Below are 16,407 nucleotides of genomic sequence, written 5' to 3'. Positions count from 1 at the left end.
AGACTGCTTGGAGCCAAAGTGCAGACTGCAGGTACCAGTGGCAGCCTACATCTGCAGCTTTTCAGCTTCATCCTCTTGGAATGCAAGAGGGCCATCAAATGAGAACATGTTTATAATACATCTGAGAGGGCTGTTGTACCAATGAGATATGTAAATGTTTCTTTCAATGCTCCTGCTGAGTTTCTAACTAGTTATAGACAGAAGGGAGTACATAGTTGCCAGAGCAAACCCAGAACTAGGTCACCTTCCTTCCTCTCTGTGCATGCACCTGTCTGTTGCCACTTCATGTTATTTCAACTTTGCTGCTCACACTGTTACTAGTGCAGTGCTTGTGGAGGTTCAGTGGAAGTGCCCAGGTGACTTGCTGTCCTGCTATAATGGGCTGTACATGGGAGAGGTGACCCCTGGTAAATCAGGCCTCCACAAAGTGCTGGGAAATTCTAGAAAGTGGCCCTCCCGCAAAAGGATTTCTTCTTGCCATTATCTGTAATTAAAACAAATGGAAGGCTGTCAGTGAATGGTTTTTTGTGGAATATGAATTTCAGATTGAGCATCCTCTAACAGTGTTTTGCTAGGTGAGCCGTTAGGACCATATGTATTTGAATACCATGAGTGATGCTCAGAAGGGTAAAGCAGTGTATTCTCTACAGCAATGCTTGCTAAACATCCATGGAGGAGTGTAGACAGGAAGCTACACATATTCCTCTAGCAAAAAAATGTTTGTTGGTAGAAACTGGTCAGTCTGTGAAGTGTCCAGTATTATTAAACACACCTTTGACTGACCTTTCAAAAGAGAGAAACATGCCTTGCATGCTCACTCTTTTTGGGCTGCAAGTTCCCTATCTTTAGCAGGTCTTTAGTGCTGGATTCTGGTCTAGTATGTTTAAAATTATCAGGGTATTCCTTATGGAATTCCTAAAACATACTTCAGTGACCAGTTGTTGCCAATGTGTTTTTGTTGTGGCTGTTGGCTATTCCTACACCTAACAGATGGCACTCATGTACATTGACAAGCTGTGGGATAGCTGAGCATTACTAATAAAACCTATCACATGTTAAACTTGACCTGACATTAATCAAGTTTTGAATGCTACAAATGATTCATGGATAATAATTAGTCTCTTGATCATATTAGTGAACATCAGTCTCACAATGCTGCCATTATCTGCTTTCATTCTTATAGGGAACAAATCTATTGCCATAATTAGGTGTTTTTCATATCTTTTGAGCCAAAATGTTCTGTATGATTAACTTGGTAAAGAGGTTATTTTTAGTCTTTCAGTATGATTGATTTCAGAGCTTCTAGTAAATTAACAAATGAAAGCTTTCCATAAAATAATATTTTATAAAAAGTATATATTTTAAAATTTTATCAACTGAAAAAATTCCCGTGTGTCTTTACACAGTCATTTGGTATATTTTTCATCACCATATGATTCAGCTGTTGCCAGTGATTACACAGTTCAAAATAGTGGTGATTTTGTTAAACAGGTGAACCTTGGGATTTTACTTTTACTCTTTTTGTTTAGTTACTGGGTTACTGGTTGACATCAAGTGCTTTCAATATGTACGTGTTCATACAGACATAATAATGTTGGCAGCTTTTCTCTGTTTTTGTCTAGAATTAGCAACTTGAGTTGGATGGCTGTGTGAAAGCTAGGATTCGAGCTTTGAGCATGAATTTTTTTAAAGGATTTTCATACAGTTTTACAGCCCTGATTTTACAGCCCAAAAGCATGAAATTTCATTTTAAGTAATGAGCAAGTGAGAAGTTTATACTTTGTGTTCTTTATGCAGTTAGGGCAAAGTAGATAATTTCACTGGTTTACTAAAAATGTAGCAGTTATCTTCAAGATGTGTTGGTTCCTAATTAGCATAGGAAACTTCTTTAAGCAATTACTTCTTAGAGAGCTCAGTTTTTAATTTATTTTCTACAGTTTTTGATCCTACTTTTATGCATATTTTAGATCGTTGACATGGGCCAGGAAACATTTTGTTGTTTCATATTTTTTTTCTTAGCATATTAGCTTTAGAATATTAGTATAAGCTGTGGTTTTCTGATGGTAATCTCAGTTACTATGATGCATTTTCTTTCTTGTCTTTTATTGCTGGCAAGATAAATATAGCTGAATACAATGACTAATGAAGGAGGATGCATTATGGTATTGGACATTACCCTGATACAGATACACTTGAACTGATACTGTTCTTACACAATTTATTTGATGTAAGGTAGCATATCATATTTTGATTAGGAAATGAGACTGATGCAGGGGAGACCGGGTCATGTTAAATTATTGAAAATCTGCTTTTCAGCATTTTTATAGGTCATTTGGAGGAAAACTTGAAATCATGTAAATGAGAGATCATTTGTGCTTTTGAGAGGGAAATGAATGTTAACAATGAAGCAGAAATCTTTACTTAATGACCATGTGTTAAGTCACACTCCTGAGACCATGGGCTGTGATTTCAGGATCTTCAGAGTTACTTGGAAGGAGCCACTTTGAGGCAAGCAGCCAGTTCTAATAAGCCATTGGCTGGTCAACTTTGGCAAGTGCTCAAGGATGCAGAGATCTCCTTGAAAGGAAACTCCTGTAAAAGAGAACAGGGAGTGCATTTTTTCTCGCTGCTGTGGCCCTTCTGGAATATTCTGTCCAGTCTAAACGGCATGGTTTCATTTGATAAAAAATTGTATCTATGGGATATCTTTTGAGGACACGTTGAAATATTTGAAGAGTTACATCTGCTTCCTTGTGAAATGTTTGAAATGTGAACCTTATTTCTAAAAAAAACCCTCTAAGAGATGTCTTGGTCAGAATCTAAAAAGAGGAGCAAGGAAGAAAAGTTGAAGGAAGAAAAAAATTGCTGAGAAATAGGAATTAATTTTTTAATTGCAAAGGCAGTACTTCATTGGACAGCTTAGTGAAGATTGTGGTTCTCCAACACAGCATGCTGTAATATGAGATTGCAGAGCTTTCTAAATAAATTACTTGGCGCTTGAACATATCACTTGAAGAGGAACTTAAATATGTGTGAGAGGAGATGGTTTCATCCTCATAGCTGTCTGAAAGTTAGTATGAAATGATCCAGATTATGTCTGGTTTAGAGAAGGGAGGGTAGGAAGCAATAGAACTGCCAGAGATGTGTCTTTGATCCTCTCCCACCTGCCCCCAGATTGTTAATTTACACTGGGTTTGTTTAGATCAGCTGTTTTACTTGCAGTGCAATGTTAGATGAGTTGTTGGTATCCTGAATGTGAAAGAGATAAAAGTCTGCATGGATTGAGTTTCATGTGTTTGTTTTGGGTTTTTTTTTCCCTTTTTTAAATCTATACTTCAGAAGGTGTGTGCTCCCTTTAATCCCCAAAACCATGAATTCCCTGGAGTCACTAAAGTTTGTTTTGAAAGTTTTACCATGTATTTGTAGTAATTCAGTCAGTGAACCGAAGTCAAAACTTCTCTGAACACTTTGGTTTGGGCCCTATTTCTGTTAAAATGTGAACTAGCCAACTTCTATTTGTGGAAAGTTTGAGATTATGGGTTTAATTTTTAAATAATATATGAAACTTTTCTCCCCTATGACATAGTCACTCACATGGTTTGATGATTTTTTGCTTTGAGACTGAAAACAGCTGTTTGGTTCTTAATTCCTTCTCTGCTTTAGACACAAAACAAACCAAAGAAGATGTGGTGCTGCAGGACAGGGGAAACTGGAAAGATTCTGGTGAGGAGGAAGGAGCTACAGCCGTAGCTTAGAGGACCACTTCCCTCACTTGACATTAAGCTGCATTTGATAGTATTTTGAAGCATTGCACAGCAGCCTGTGTATCATCTAAAAGGAAGCTTATACCCCACCAAATACATGCTTACTTCTTTTCCAGGAGGCCTCCTTTTCAAAATAGTATATTTTGCAGTTTGCAAACTGGAGCGTAGAATGTTAGTAGCTTGGATGATAGCTCCATCATTGCCTGATACAGACTGATGTATTTTTGGGAAATGTGATAGTTGGGATGAATCTGAGCCAGACTATTTTTTCATTATTTTAACTGATCTTAGCATAAAAATCATTCTGTGGGGTTTCTGATGTCATTCAAAACCAGGATTTATGAAGATTTATGTAGTAGGTTATCTACAGAGATGTATGAACTCATGTTTATAAAGTCGACAGTTGTCAGGATGTGCGAATTTCTTTGAGGCTGATGGTGAGGGCTGTCATCCTTGGAGAAAGGGATGGTCCTTTAAGTTGGACTGAAACCTAAGATGGTGAAGATGCTGGCTCTGTGAGGTTAGGAATGACAGTAGGCCCATGTATGAAGGGGTTTTATGTTCTGGTTGACTGGCAATTCAATTAATAGTTTATTTGTAACTAATACTTTAGAGTGAAGTATGTTCCCTGTTACAGCTCTCTGTAGAGTGAACAGGTCCAGATAATCAGTAATTTGAAGGTGGGTCTGGAAAACTCCATAGGGGCTGCAGGCAGAATTGTTCTGTCTTGACTTGAAGTGTAGCATTTCGCAGTTCTGAAATTAAAAAAGCAAGGAAAAGGAACATGTATTTTTCTTGTATTATAACATTCAAAGGGATTTTTTCTGTATCCCTAGGTATTTCAGGAGGCTAGCAAGGAGTGTCAGTTTTGAATCAGAAATACCGACAAAATGATTCACAGTGTTTGCATATTGTGACACAGGAGATCAATAATTGTGATGTGTGTGCAAGGACCTTAGTAAAATTATTTTGTAGAAAGTCAGTATCACTTTGCAGAGTCATCCTTGTATTTTAGAATCCTCATAACTCACATTGTGTTGTGTTTCCATGAGATTTTTTTTTTTTAGTAAGGGGAAGGAAAAGGCACAGTAGTACCTGCTGGACTTATTTATTTTATGAATAATGTAATATCATTGAACTCATAGAATTATGTGTCTTGGCTCAGAAATACCAAAACACCAATGAAAACCTACTAGCATTGTATGGAATCTGTACGCACCTAAATTTTCTCCCCTTTCTGGTGAAGGAGCAAAGTGATTTCTTTGTTGGTATAAGTACAGAGAGATCTCTAAAGCGTGAATTTTCAATTATCCACAGAAGAACTGCTGACTGGTTCAGTGTTTTAGCAAAATCAGCTTCAGCAAGTTATTAGTGCTCTTTTGCTGCTCTTCTTCTCAGTGGTTAAGGAGCAAGGAGAAATCCTGTTACTCATCATACTGCTCCACTCAAACCATGCAATTATACCATTCTTTTGCTTAGAGGAGTGTTATTAGATGTAGGGATAATTTTAAATTTAGTTGAAAAGTATGAAAGGAAAAGTTTTAAATAATAAACTGTGATATAAGTATATGGATTATTGCAGTGTTCACAGGGAAGAAGGAAGCTGAAAGGAGTGGACAAAGGGGATCTCAGGTGGAAATAGATGCCATGAGGCAACATGCAATTGGATGCCAGAAGAGCTGGTTCACATGCATCATTTACCCATTTTTTATAAAATGTCATTGAGATGCATTGCACTTTATCTGATCCATGGCAGTCATCCCAGTCAAGCAGGTGTGCCATTTATCATGGCTCCGATTAAAAAAGACCATTCTGTTCAAGTTAATTAGAAATTTGAATGTGTGGAATGTTGAGCAATGTTTTTTAAAAGATGAACCATGATATTTTCATTTGAAGTTCATAAACTGGAAAAATGTAACTTTTTTAGAGTAAAAAATACTAGCTTGTATGTCAGACATTGCTTTTCAGCTCATTTCCATGTCATTCCAAACATTCTGCAATATTCAATGTCTGTGTATTCTGCTGTTCACAGACAACCTTTACATAGTTTCATTCTCAAGAAAATTTTTGTGGGAATAATGCCAGAGAAAATGTTCATTCCTTCCTCTATTCCCTCCCCCCAGCTGCTAATCCTTTCTGGTCAAAATTCCTTTCTAGAGAGAGTGTTATCATTCAAACACATGTAATCGATCTAATGGGAATGAAAGCAGAATAACTGGGTGTACAAAGAAGTGTAGTTATCTGTTGAGGCTTGCTCTGGATTTAAAATCCTTTTCTCTTTGATGTCTAATTGACACTTGGGAGGAGCTGTCCTAGTGAAAACACTGTGGGCCTCCAAACAGAACATGTTTGACTCTGAAACTGGGTGGGAGATTGATGGGACAGATTCCTTTACATTTTGTAATTCTGGCTCAGTAGTGAATGAAAGGTATCAGAATGTATTTCAGAAATGGAAAAATTTTGATTTTATATTTTTATCTCCATTTATCAAGTTGTAATATTACTTGAATGTAGCTTTCTAAAACTACATATTCACCAGAGTGGAGAGAGTTGCAGGCCAACCAGCATGATAATTATTTTCTGCTTTTGCATATACTCCAACTTTGAAGATTGTTTCTATATTGTTACATTTTATTTTGGGATGTAATACATAATTTGGTTCTGTAAGCTTCAACACCAAAGTAACTGTCTCCTCAAATTGTAATTTCCTTAAGAATTTCAAAAACAGAGGCAGAAATGGAGGTGACTGATTCCTCTCTTTGCCACTTTGGTTAATGCCTTTGGATAGGTTTGTCAGAAGTTTATAAAATATAGACTTAACTAATTAGAAGTTTATGTTTTGTTTTTGTTTCCTTGTTTTTTACTTGTTTGTTTTAAAATATCATTATTCCTTAATATTAACATTATTCAGTGAGAGGTTTTTTGGTACCTGAATTTAATGAAATCAGTCTTGTGCATTTTTGTAAGTTTGAAGCATATTCTTATTACAGATGACTGGCCAGTCAGTTTTGGAAGTGTTAAGTAACTTGCAGGTGATCCATGGAAGACAGTTTGTGTAGAAATTTAAAAACCCCTCTATTTTAAAAACTTTTTGACATGTGTTTAAATATTTTTCCAGTGCACTCATTGCTCTAATAAAAACAAAGACTAACAGTGGATTTATTAAAGAATTTGGAATTATTTTATTGTTATTTTGTGTAGTCATATGGTAGCAGATGCATTACATTGTGAACTTCAGCTGTAAATTTCAAGATAGCAACAAGTTAGCGGCAAGGTGCAGCTTCAAGTTTCAATTTTGGGTTTTCTCTTCTGAACAATTGTGTTTTCATCAGAATTAAATATTCTTAAAGTACTTTTCCACTTGAGAGCACTCTCATGGTGTGTTTTTTCCAGTTAAATTGTATCTAAATGTTGAATAGTGAAAGCCTTCTCTGTTTTTGGAGATATAGGCACAAATGTAGGCTAATGACCGGGCAAGAGAAAAAGCTAGTTTTTTATAGCAAAATGATCAGTCATTCTGTGCAAACAGTTACAGGTTTAAGTGAAATATGTTGAATCATTATTATTTGAAGTATTTGGCCATCAGGCTTTTGATCCATGAAACATAAAATTGCATTGCTTTTACTTGTACGACCTTAGTAGGATACAAATGTTAGTTCTCAGCTCCTTTCATACTTTATTGACTTCATTTGAATAATTTAGTCATAATTTGGTCAGCAGGTCATTAAGTTGAGCTCTAGAAAGGAAATCATACAAAATTAGCGAACCAGGCCAAAATGATGCTTTTAAAAATGACTGTGATTTACTGGTTCGGTATTAGCTATGTTTTAGCACCATGTGGTTACTTTTATGTCAAAGTTTTTTCAAATATTACTAAAAGTATCTACAACTTCAGGACAGATTCTTCATCTCAACATAAAACAAATTGAAATTAATAAAGAGATATTTTGGTAATTCTCCTAATTTTTGCTATTGCTTGTCAGTTGTAATTCTCCTTGGTTATTTGCTTTTCCTTAGGCAAGTCAGAATTTATTATGGAAGTATATCATCAATTCTCATAACGGTTGACTAGCTGGTTTCAGTACTTTGTTTAATTAGATGGTTTTTCTCTGGTTAATTCATCTTGATGGATATATTTACCTCCATACAGAATTCACAGTCATTGAAAGCATTAAATAGAATATTCAATATTTGTATTCAAGATACAAATTAATTCAAAGAGTTGGTTTTACAGTCATGTAGCTGTGTTACTGGTTTATGCCCTAGTTAGCAAGTCTGTCCAACATGAATTTTAAATGATGCCCTGAAAATTTTCAGGAAATAAGTTCAATCTAAAGTTCTACTTGTGTGTTAAAATGGCAAATGGATTTTTTAATTTGCCCACAAATGACTGTAGTGTCCTGTATTAGAATTGATATTCCTTAGTTTTCTAGTATATAGAATCATCTTGGTTTCTAAGTATTTCTTTTTGGACAAATGATTTTCTAGCCTTGAGTATTCTTTGTAGAAACTGCTACTTTGTTGATGTTGACATTTCCCAAGCTCTAATGTTAAACCATAAATAAGCTGTTTATTGGCAAACGATTGCAGTAGTAGCATGTAATCCACTACTACTCACTTTGATGTGCATTTCTCTATGGAAAAAGATTTTCATTCTCTTTTGTTCTACAGCTCCTGGAAGGAAACTTTGCCAGAGAAGTTAGCCATGAAGTGGATGGACTAATATTTCAGCCTACAGGAGTAAGTAGCATAAAGAATGGATTTTTTCTCCCTTTAGTTCCAGATGAAATTCTTGCTCTCCCTCCCCACTCATCCATCTACTAGCTAGCTAATCATTGTTTTGGTCAGGATTACTTTGCAGTGTTGTTTCTGACTAGTTGCTATCTCATTTGTAGTATGTGTGATTTCTTACTAATCAACGGTGGTAGTGTTCAGGAATCATCTCATGTTTTTTTACAGTATGTACTATGGATGTGTGCTGCTAAATAATGAAGGATTTTCTATGACTGCATGCATTCCTTGAATCTTTCAACCATTGATTTGAGCTCTCATGTTATTTTGCTTTTTCAAGGATGTTCGCACATTAAAATTTCATTAAAATTTGTGATTCATGTTGTTTTAGTGCAATTGAAACATGATAAATTCTTGAGTCATGTCTGCCAGTGTAAAGGTTTATGAGTGGCCTGGGGAGAAGTTACCAGAAGTACTGCAGACAATCAGAAAAAATAATGCAAGTGGTTCTCAAGCTAGCATGGCCTCATCCATTCTATTACTCCTCCTGTTGCATCAGATACAGTGGATACACTGCAGTGTGTGTTGTGTATTGGCATAGATCATGGCTGTAGCATCATCCATCTTGACTTTTTTCTTAGCTTGTAAATCACAGGATGATTTGAGTTGGAAGGGACTGTAGAGATCATCTAATTCCAGTCCCCTGGCAGAGGGGGGTAAGGACACCTTTTACCCCAGTCAGCCTGGCCTTGAGCACTTCCAGGGACAGGCACTTCCAGGGATGAGCAGGGATGAGCACAGCTCATCCATCTACTAGCTAGCTAATCATTGTTTTGGTCAGGATTACTTTGCAGTGTTGTTTCTGACTAGTTGCTATCTCATTTGTAGTATGTGTGATTTCTTACTAATCAACGGTGGTAGTGTTCAGGAATCATCTCATGTTTTTTTACAGTATGTACTATGGATGTGTGCTGCTAAATAATGAAGGATTTTCTATGACTGCATGCATTCCTTGAATCTTTCAACCATTGATTTGAGCTCTCATGTTATTTTGCTTTTTCAAGGATGTTCGCACATTAAAATTTCATTAAAATTTGTGATTCATGTTGTTTTAGTGCAATTGAAACATGATAAATTCTTGAGTCATGTCTGCCAGTGTAAAGGTTTATGAGTGGCCTGGGGAGAAGTTACCAGAAGTACTGCAGACAATCAGAAAAAATAATGCAAGTGGTTCTCAAGCTAGCATGGCCTCATCCATTCTATTACTCCTCCTGTTGCATCAGATACAGTGGATACACTGCAGTGTGTGTTGTGTATTGGCATAGATCATGGCTGTAGCATCATCCATCTTGACTTTTTTCTTAGCTTGTAAATCACAGGATGATTTGAGTTGGAAGGGACTGTAGAGATCATCTAATTCCAGTCCCCTGGCAGAGGGGGGTAAGGACACCTTTTACCCCAGTCAGCCTGGCCTTGAGCACTTCCAGGGACAGGCACTTCCAGGGATGAGCAGGGATGAGCACAGCTTCTCTGGACAACCTGTTTCAGTGCCTGACCACCCTCATAATAAAGAATTTCTTCTGAATATCTAATCTAAACCTACTCTCTTTCAATTTGAAGTCATTCTCTCTTGTTCTGTCAATACATGCCCTTGTTACAAGTCCCTCTCCATCTGGTTTTGTAGGCCCATCTTAGATGTTGGAAGGCTGCTCTAATGTCTCCCTGGAGCCTTCTCTTCTCCAGGTTGAACATCCCCAACTCCATCAGCCTGTCTTTGTATGAGAGGTGCTCCAGCCCTGACATCATCTCAGTGGCCCTTCTCTGGGCTTGTTCTAATAAGTCTATGTCTTTCTTATGCTGGGGGTCACAGAGCTGGGCACAGCACACCAGGCGGGGTCTCATGAGAGCACAGGGGCAGAATCGCCTTCCTTGCCCCGCTTTCCTCGCTTCCTGTGATGCAGTCCAGGGTGTGCTTGGCTTTCTGGGCTGCAAATGCACACTGCCAGCTTCTCTTGAGCTTTTGGTCCACAAACACCCCCAAATCTTTCTCCCCAGGGAAAAAGTCTTGATCCATTCTCCACCCAGTTTGTGTTTGTGCTTGGGATTCCCCTGACCCAGGTGCAGGACCTTGCATTTGGCCTTGTTGAACTTGGATGTTTGCACAAGCCCACCTCAAGCCTGTCAGAGTCCTTCTGGATCGCATCCCTTCTCTCCAGTGTGTTAACTGGATCAAGCAAGGAATTGTTTTCATTTCAAATTTGACAGATATTTCTGCCCTTCCAGCTACTTGTGGAAAGTACATGTGTATACTTTTCTAGCTGAAACATATTTTTCCTAGTCTACTTCCTATACTGTAGATCTTAGCAAGGAGTGATGACACTCCCATCTGGAAATAAGATACACCTCTCTATTTCAAGCTCTACATAATTAAGCAATTAAGCCATGTACTTTTTTTAAATACATAGCTGTTTCCAATTTAAAGCAGAACTACTAGGGTAAAGAGAGTTTACACTTTCATAAGAAATCCTGATGATATCTTAGAATACAGTTAGAATTTAAAGCAATTGTAAATAAAATAAAAGTTTCTCACAAGCACTTCCCTGAAAATTGGAGGTTAAGCTAAGCAGAGTTACTACAGCTAAATTTGAAATTACCTTTTCTAGTTGAAATGAGCTTGGTGAAGAATGTATCTCTTAGTCACTGTTACAGGAAATCAATATCTGATATGTTTTGTTTCTAGAACTTGTGTTTTCTGACTTAGCACACTAAAAAATTTATAACCCAACTAAACCAATTTCTTTTATAAATGCTTATAAAGGTTATTCATCTTTAATGTATTTGTTTAAATTAATGTTCAAATTTTAATATTTTTTCTGAGTTTATGGAATGTAAGTTTGTTGCTTCTGTTATTAAGCTGATTTTCCTGGATGAAGCAATATGCAGTTTTCTCAGTGTAATGACTTTCTTAGTTGAGTAAGTATAAGTAATTGTGCTGGTTTTCCACTACAGTAATATATTTAGAGTGAAAAATATTGTTGTAGACCTGTTACTTGGGAAAGAAGCATTAAAGCTGAATAACTGAAAAGGATGAAGCTGATAGAGATGGCTTTTTTTGTTATGTGATACAGAGGGAATAAATAAATAGGCAACAATACAAGAGCAACAGTATAACAGTGCATAAATGACCCCTTGAAAATACTAGCTGAAATAATTTTTGTGTTGTAGTTGAATGCATGATGTATTAGATCTTTTCAGAGAGAAAACAACAACCTCCTATTGCTGATTGGGGTGTAAAGCCCTGAACTTTGGTTATTGTGAGGGTTAGAGAGCTTTATAAAATCTGTTTGTCTCAAATGAAGAGACCACGACATATCCAGAAGAAAATTAAGAGCCATATTTGTTGACAAAATTGATCTTGCAGAAAAAAAAAGAATAGACAGAAATGAAGCTGAGTTTTAGAAGATCAGGGAAATTCAAGAACATCTTTTGGGAGCCCCTGAAATCCAGTGTGTGTTTTGAGGAGTACACAAATGTAGACAGGAATTGAAGCAAAATCACAAGGAAGAACGAAGTGGCAGCAGAGGAGGATAAACAGAATGTCAACATGTACAGGCAGAAAATGCTTTGGGGAAAATTACCCACATGTACCATATTTTTGGTAGGTAAAGAAGAATGCAAAAGTTAACTATTTAATACAAGGAGAATTGAGCTTATTAGTTCATACTGTTTGAAAATCTTTTCTGAGTTTCTCTTCCCCTCTCCCCTAGTTTTACTCAGAGGTGTTTGTCTTGTCTGGTCTCAGACAAAGGCATCCAGACCTGAGTATATGGATATTCCCTGCTGTCCTGGTTCAGGGCAAATTTGGGAGAGAACCCCCAGAGGGGCTCCTCTAGAAAAGCAGATTCAATTGGCCCCTCCCCTCAACCAGTTCGGGAGAAAATACCTCCTTGGAGAAAAGTGGAAAAAACCTGTTTATTAAACAATAAAACCTAAACAATATTAATCAATAAAACCCCTTGCTGCTCCAAAAGAGATGACAAACTCAGAAAAGTCCCCTCCCTAGGTTGCCGTTCAGCTCACTCAGTCTCTTATCAGTCTCTTATCAGTCCCTCTGGTGCTGGAAATGCCGCAGCCCAGGCCTGGCCCGGTGGCCCCAGGTGAGAGCTGCCGGTGCTCTGCTGGGTGTTCAGTCCAGAGCAGGTTTAAACATGTCCAAAGAGAAGGAAAAAAAAACCCACAGTCCAGGGAACTTCTTTGCCTCAGCTAGCTAAAACTAACTAAAAAAAGAAGAACTCTGTCCCACTGTCTGTCCATCCGCAGACAACACAGTCCAGGAGCAGAAATGTGGAGGAGTGAGTGCAGTGTCTGAAAACAAGCTGCAGCTTCTTCTCTCCCCCCTTCACTCTCTGGAACAAGGCTTAAAGGTGCAAAACTTATTATTCAGCATAAACAGAACAGATGACTGGGGCTAAAAGCATCATATCAACCCAAGACACCTGCTACAGGCAGCACTGGTACTGGGAGTCAATATGGATGGAGAAAGGATATTTTGTTATTTTGAAGTTTGGTTTAATTCTGATTTGCAATAAAACTCAAAATATCTAAAATTATCTGTGAATATGCTTTTAGCCTCTAAGAGCTCTTGGTTTTTGCACTTTTCTCTTTGGTTTGAAGAGATTTGGGATCAAGTGCCTCTGTATTGGCCCAGTTTTGAGAAATTGGTATGCTTTAATGAGAAGGGATTTGTGAAAAAGTTTTACTACTGAATCTAGGGTTTCAGTTACATGTAAGAAGGTTTGTTTTCTTCTGTTAATATTTCTATCTAAATTCCTATTATGAATAGCAAGGTTCTTGTATTGAAGCAGAAATTATTTTGCACTGTGATTCATGATGGTAGAAACAAGATTAAGGAGTAAGGAGATTTTTTTTCTGCCTGTGCAGGTTGCAAGATCAGACTAACTGAGCAGTATTATTCCTAACTCATTGGTTACTTGAATTACTTATATTGGTTATTGCTCAGGATATACAAAGGCTTTCCTTTCACAGTGACAATTGAAAGGCAATGGCTGAGGCATCCCATCTTCTGATTTCCTCCCTTCTCAGTGTGAAAGCTTTGACAGATCATAAGAAGAGTGTGTTTAGTGGATGTGATGGATGTTTTTGCCTCATTTATGATTTAAGAATGATTTTAGGTAGCTTGATGTGATGTGTGGTTCTTATGCAATTTCTGCATTAACATATCCTACTCTTAACAACTCCATTGCAAGAGACAAATGTCTTCTTACTATTGCATCTCTTCTTCCCTTTGTACTCTTCCCTTTACGCTTTTTCTCTTCATGCATTCTCTTTATCCAGCAGCCCTTTCCTCATTCCTTTTGATTTCCCTTCTCTGTTGCTTCTCCCTGACACTTCTTTTCCTTACATCATTGTCTATCCATTTAAGATCCTATCACTATAACTCCCATATGCCTAAATCAGCTCTATTCCATCTGATCAACTTTCTGGTTCCTCTACCTGTAACAGGTTGGCAGAGCAGGGCCCAAAGTTAAGTGCTAAGCAGGAGTAAAACAGAGCAGCAGGAAACGTCATGACCAGGGATCTCACCCTAGACAAAGAGTGAGTTAATTTAAAGGCGAAAGCCGCACGCCTTATTTACAGATTCCAAATGCTTGTGTAAAGACTGGAAGCTTTCAGTCCTTCCTTTTGAAATGTTGCTTCAAAACAGGAAACTTCTTACATTTGTTTTAGAACACTTGCAGGTTACCAGCCTGTATGTTTTTAATGAAAATCTCAGAAATGGCCTTTTCTGATGGCAGAATTGGCTCTCTGGCCTCTGCCCACTCGTCAGTGAAATTACTTTTCATGTCTACCTTGTAAATCTTACTTTTGCTAAACATCTCAGACTGTCTAATTTTTATGCTAGTAATCTCCTAATAACCAGCTTTCTTGCTGACTAAAACTATTACTTTTCCTTTGCTTCAGGAAAGGATGTAGGAATTATTTTCTTACTTTAGCCACCTAAATAAAGACTCACTGGCCATCAGTTAGGAAGGCCTAAGGACAGCTTTTGAACATCTGTAAAAAGCATGTATCAAAATTTAAAGTCTTCTGCTTTGTGTTTGCCTCCTGAGCTCTGGTACATTTTTGCATGGGATCAGGCTGATTTCTGTTTGGTACTCCTCCATGCTCTCATTTTAGATGAGGAATAAAGTCCGGTTGTGTGGAATTGGGATTTTTAGAGGGAAGGACGAAGGGCAGCTGCTGAGCTCTGTTCTTCTAAGATAAATGTTATTTTAAAGAACAGCTGAATTATTTAACATATAACTCCCCATACTGAATACTAATGGAAAGCTTAGCCTTTAAAATGAAAGAATAATGAATAGGTTTTTATAACTGAATAACATTGCATGAGTTATTACTATATCTTCCTTCCCTTCCCTTGGCAGACTTAGTGGTGATCTGAAATGCTTGGTTGCCTGTTAATTATTTGTGCTATTCCCATTGTATAATAGGCTGTGTTATTTTCTGTCATTGTGAAAGTTCTTCCAAAATCACTGAAGTTAAAACTGAATTAAATATCTCCAAAAGATACCACCAAATAAAATGTCTCCATGATTTGTCTCATTAAGCAGTGCCAGTTTGTCATAAATAATCCTATATAATTGGAAAGCCTTTTCTTCCACAGTATGTGTTTTATCAAATGGTGTGTAAATCTTTAATCATAGGCATAGTCACTTCTTGGCTCATTTCTGAAGCACAGATATCCTGTTTATCAGTGATGGAGTAACAATTATTGTCATGTATTTCTGGTGCAATAGCAAGTAATGGCTTCAGACAGACTCAGATATACCAAATATACTCTCAATACCAAAGCAGATATATAAAGGCTTAGGAAGAGTCATATAATAGCACAGATTTTTGCTTCTAACAAATACATGTTTCTGGATTTAGTTTTCTATTTTTGTAGTGATTCATGTAAGATTTGGAGGCAATGGAATGGAGCAGACTATTTCAGCTGTAAGGGACCTACAGTCCAACTGCCTGACCACTTCAGGGCTGACCAAAAATTTAAGCATGTTATTAAGCAAATTGACCAAATGCTCCTTAAACAGTGACAGCTCTGGGGCATTGACCACCCCTCTAGGAAGCCTGTTCAATGTTTCATCATCCTCTCAAGTACTTAAATACATCCTGATGTCCAATTAAAAGCTCCCTGGCACAGCTTTGAACTGTTCTCACACATCCTATCACTGGAAGAAGACATCAGGAATAGTTTTCATCAGTCTTTTGTGTTGATCCACATTACTAAAACCTTTCATCTTTAGAGTATCTTTTTGGTAAATGTGATTTCTTCTGTAAGAGTAATGTTCCTGACTGAATCTGTTGCTGGTCAGGGGATGCTGTTGTCATATCAGTATGCACTTTTTGTGCAGTTGTAGGTTTTCCTGTAACAGAGAACTTGCTGTCAATCTCCTGAAATGCCACTGAGCTTTGCAACTCTTTTCTGCCTATGAATAGTTGTTATATTCAATTTCTATGGCAATGTTCCTTGCAACTCATCTCTTAAGTAGCTATTCCTATCTCAAATACACAATTTTTTTCATATGCTTTACAAACATACCCAAATATATTAGCAATACACAATATTTCTTTGAGGAGTTTTCTGTGACTATACAAGTAAAACTTTTATACCGATTCAAGTTTGTCTTTGCTCACTTGGGGTGACTTGTTTTCTACTTTTTTTTTAATCAAAAAACTAGAAAATTAAGAAATGCTAACCCAACACCAGTAATTAAGGTCTTATTAAATTAATTACACCTTATTTAATTAAATTGTTAGACTCCTAGTTCCAAGTACCATGATGAATGTAGCAGATTTTTATTATTTCCACTTTCCAAAAACCTGCGATAAC

At 37.1% G+C, this 16,407-nt stretch overlaps 1 protein-coding gene across 1 annotated transcript in view; it reads left to right on the top strand.

Annotated features, from left to right (window-relative positions):
* RNGTT (RNA guanylyltransferase and 5'-phosphatase) overlaps window positions 1-16,407 on the top strand; it is a 165,114-nt gene that overhangs the window by 65,864 nt on the left and 82,843 nt on the right. The window contains exon 11 of the mRNA XM_014307075.2: window positions 8,436-8,504. Within this exon, the coding sequence (XP_014162550.1) occupies window positions 8,436-8,504 (69 nt within the window). The remainder of the gene's footprint in view (window positions 1-8,435; window positions 8,505-16,407) is intronic.

Source organism: Geospiza fortis, unplaced genomic scaffold (assembly GCF_000277835.1).
Source record: "Geospiza fortis unplaced genomic scaffold, GeoFor_1.0 scaffold190, whole genome shotgun sequence".
NCBI classification, from domain to species: Eukaryota; Metazoa; Chordata; class Aves; order Passeriformes; family Thraupidae; genus Geospiza; species Geospiza fortis.
Note: the sequence above shows the minus strand (reverse complement) of the source record. Positions and strands in the feature narration are given on the sequence as shown.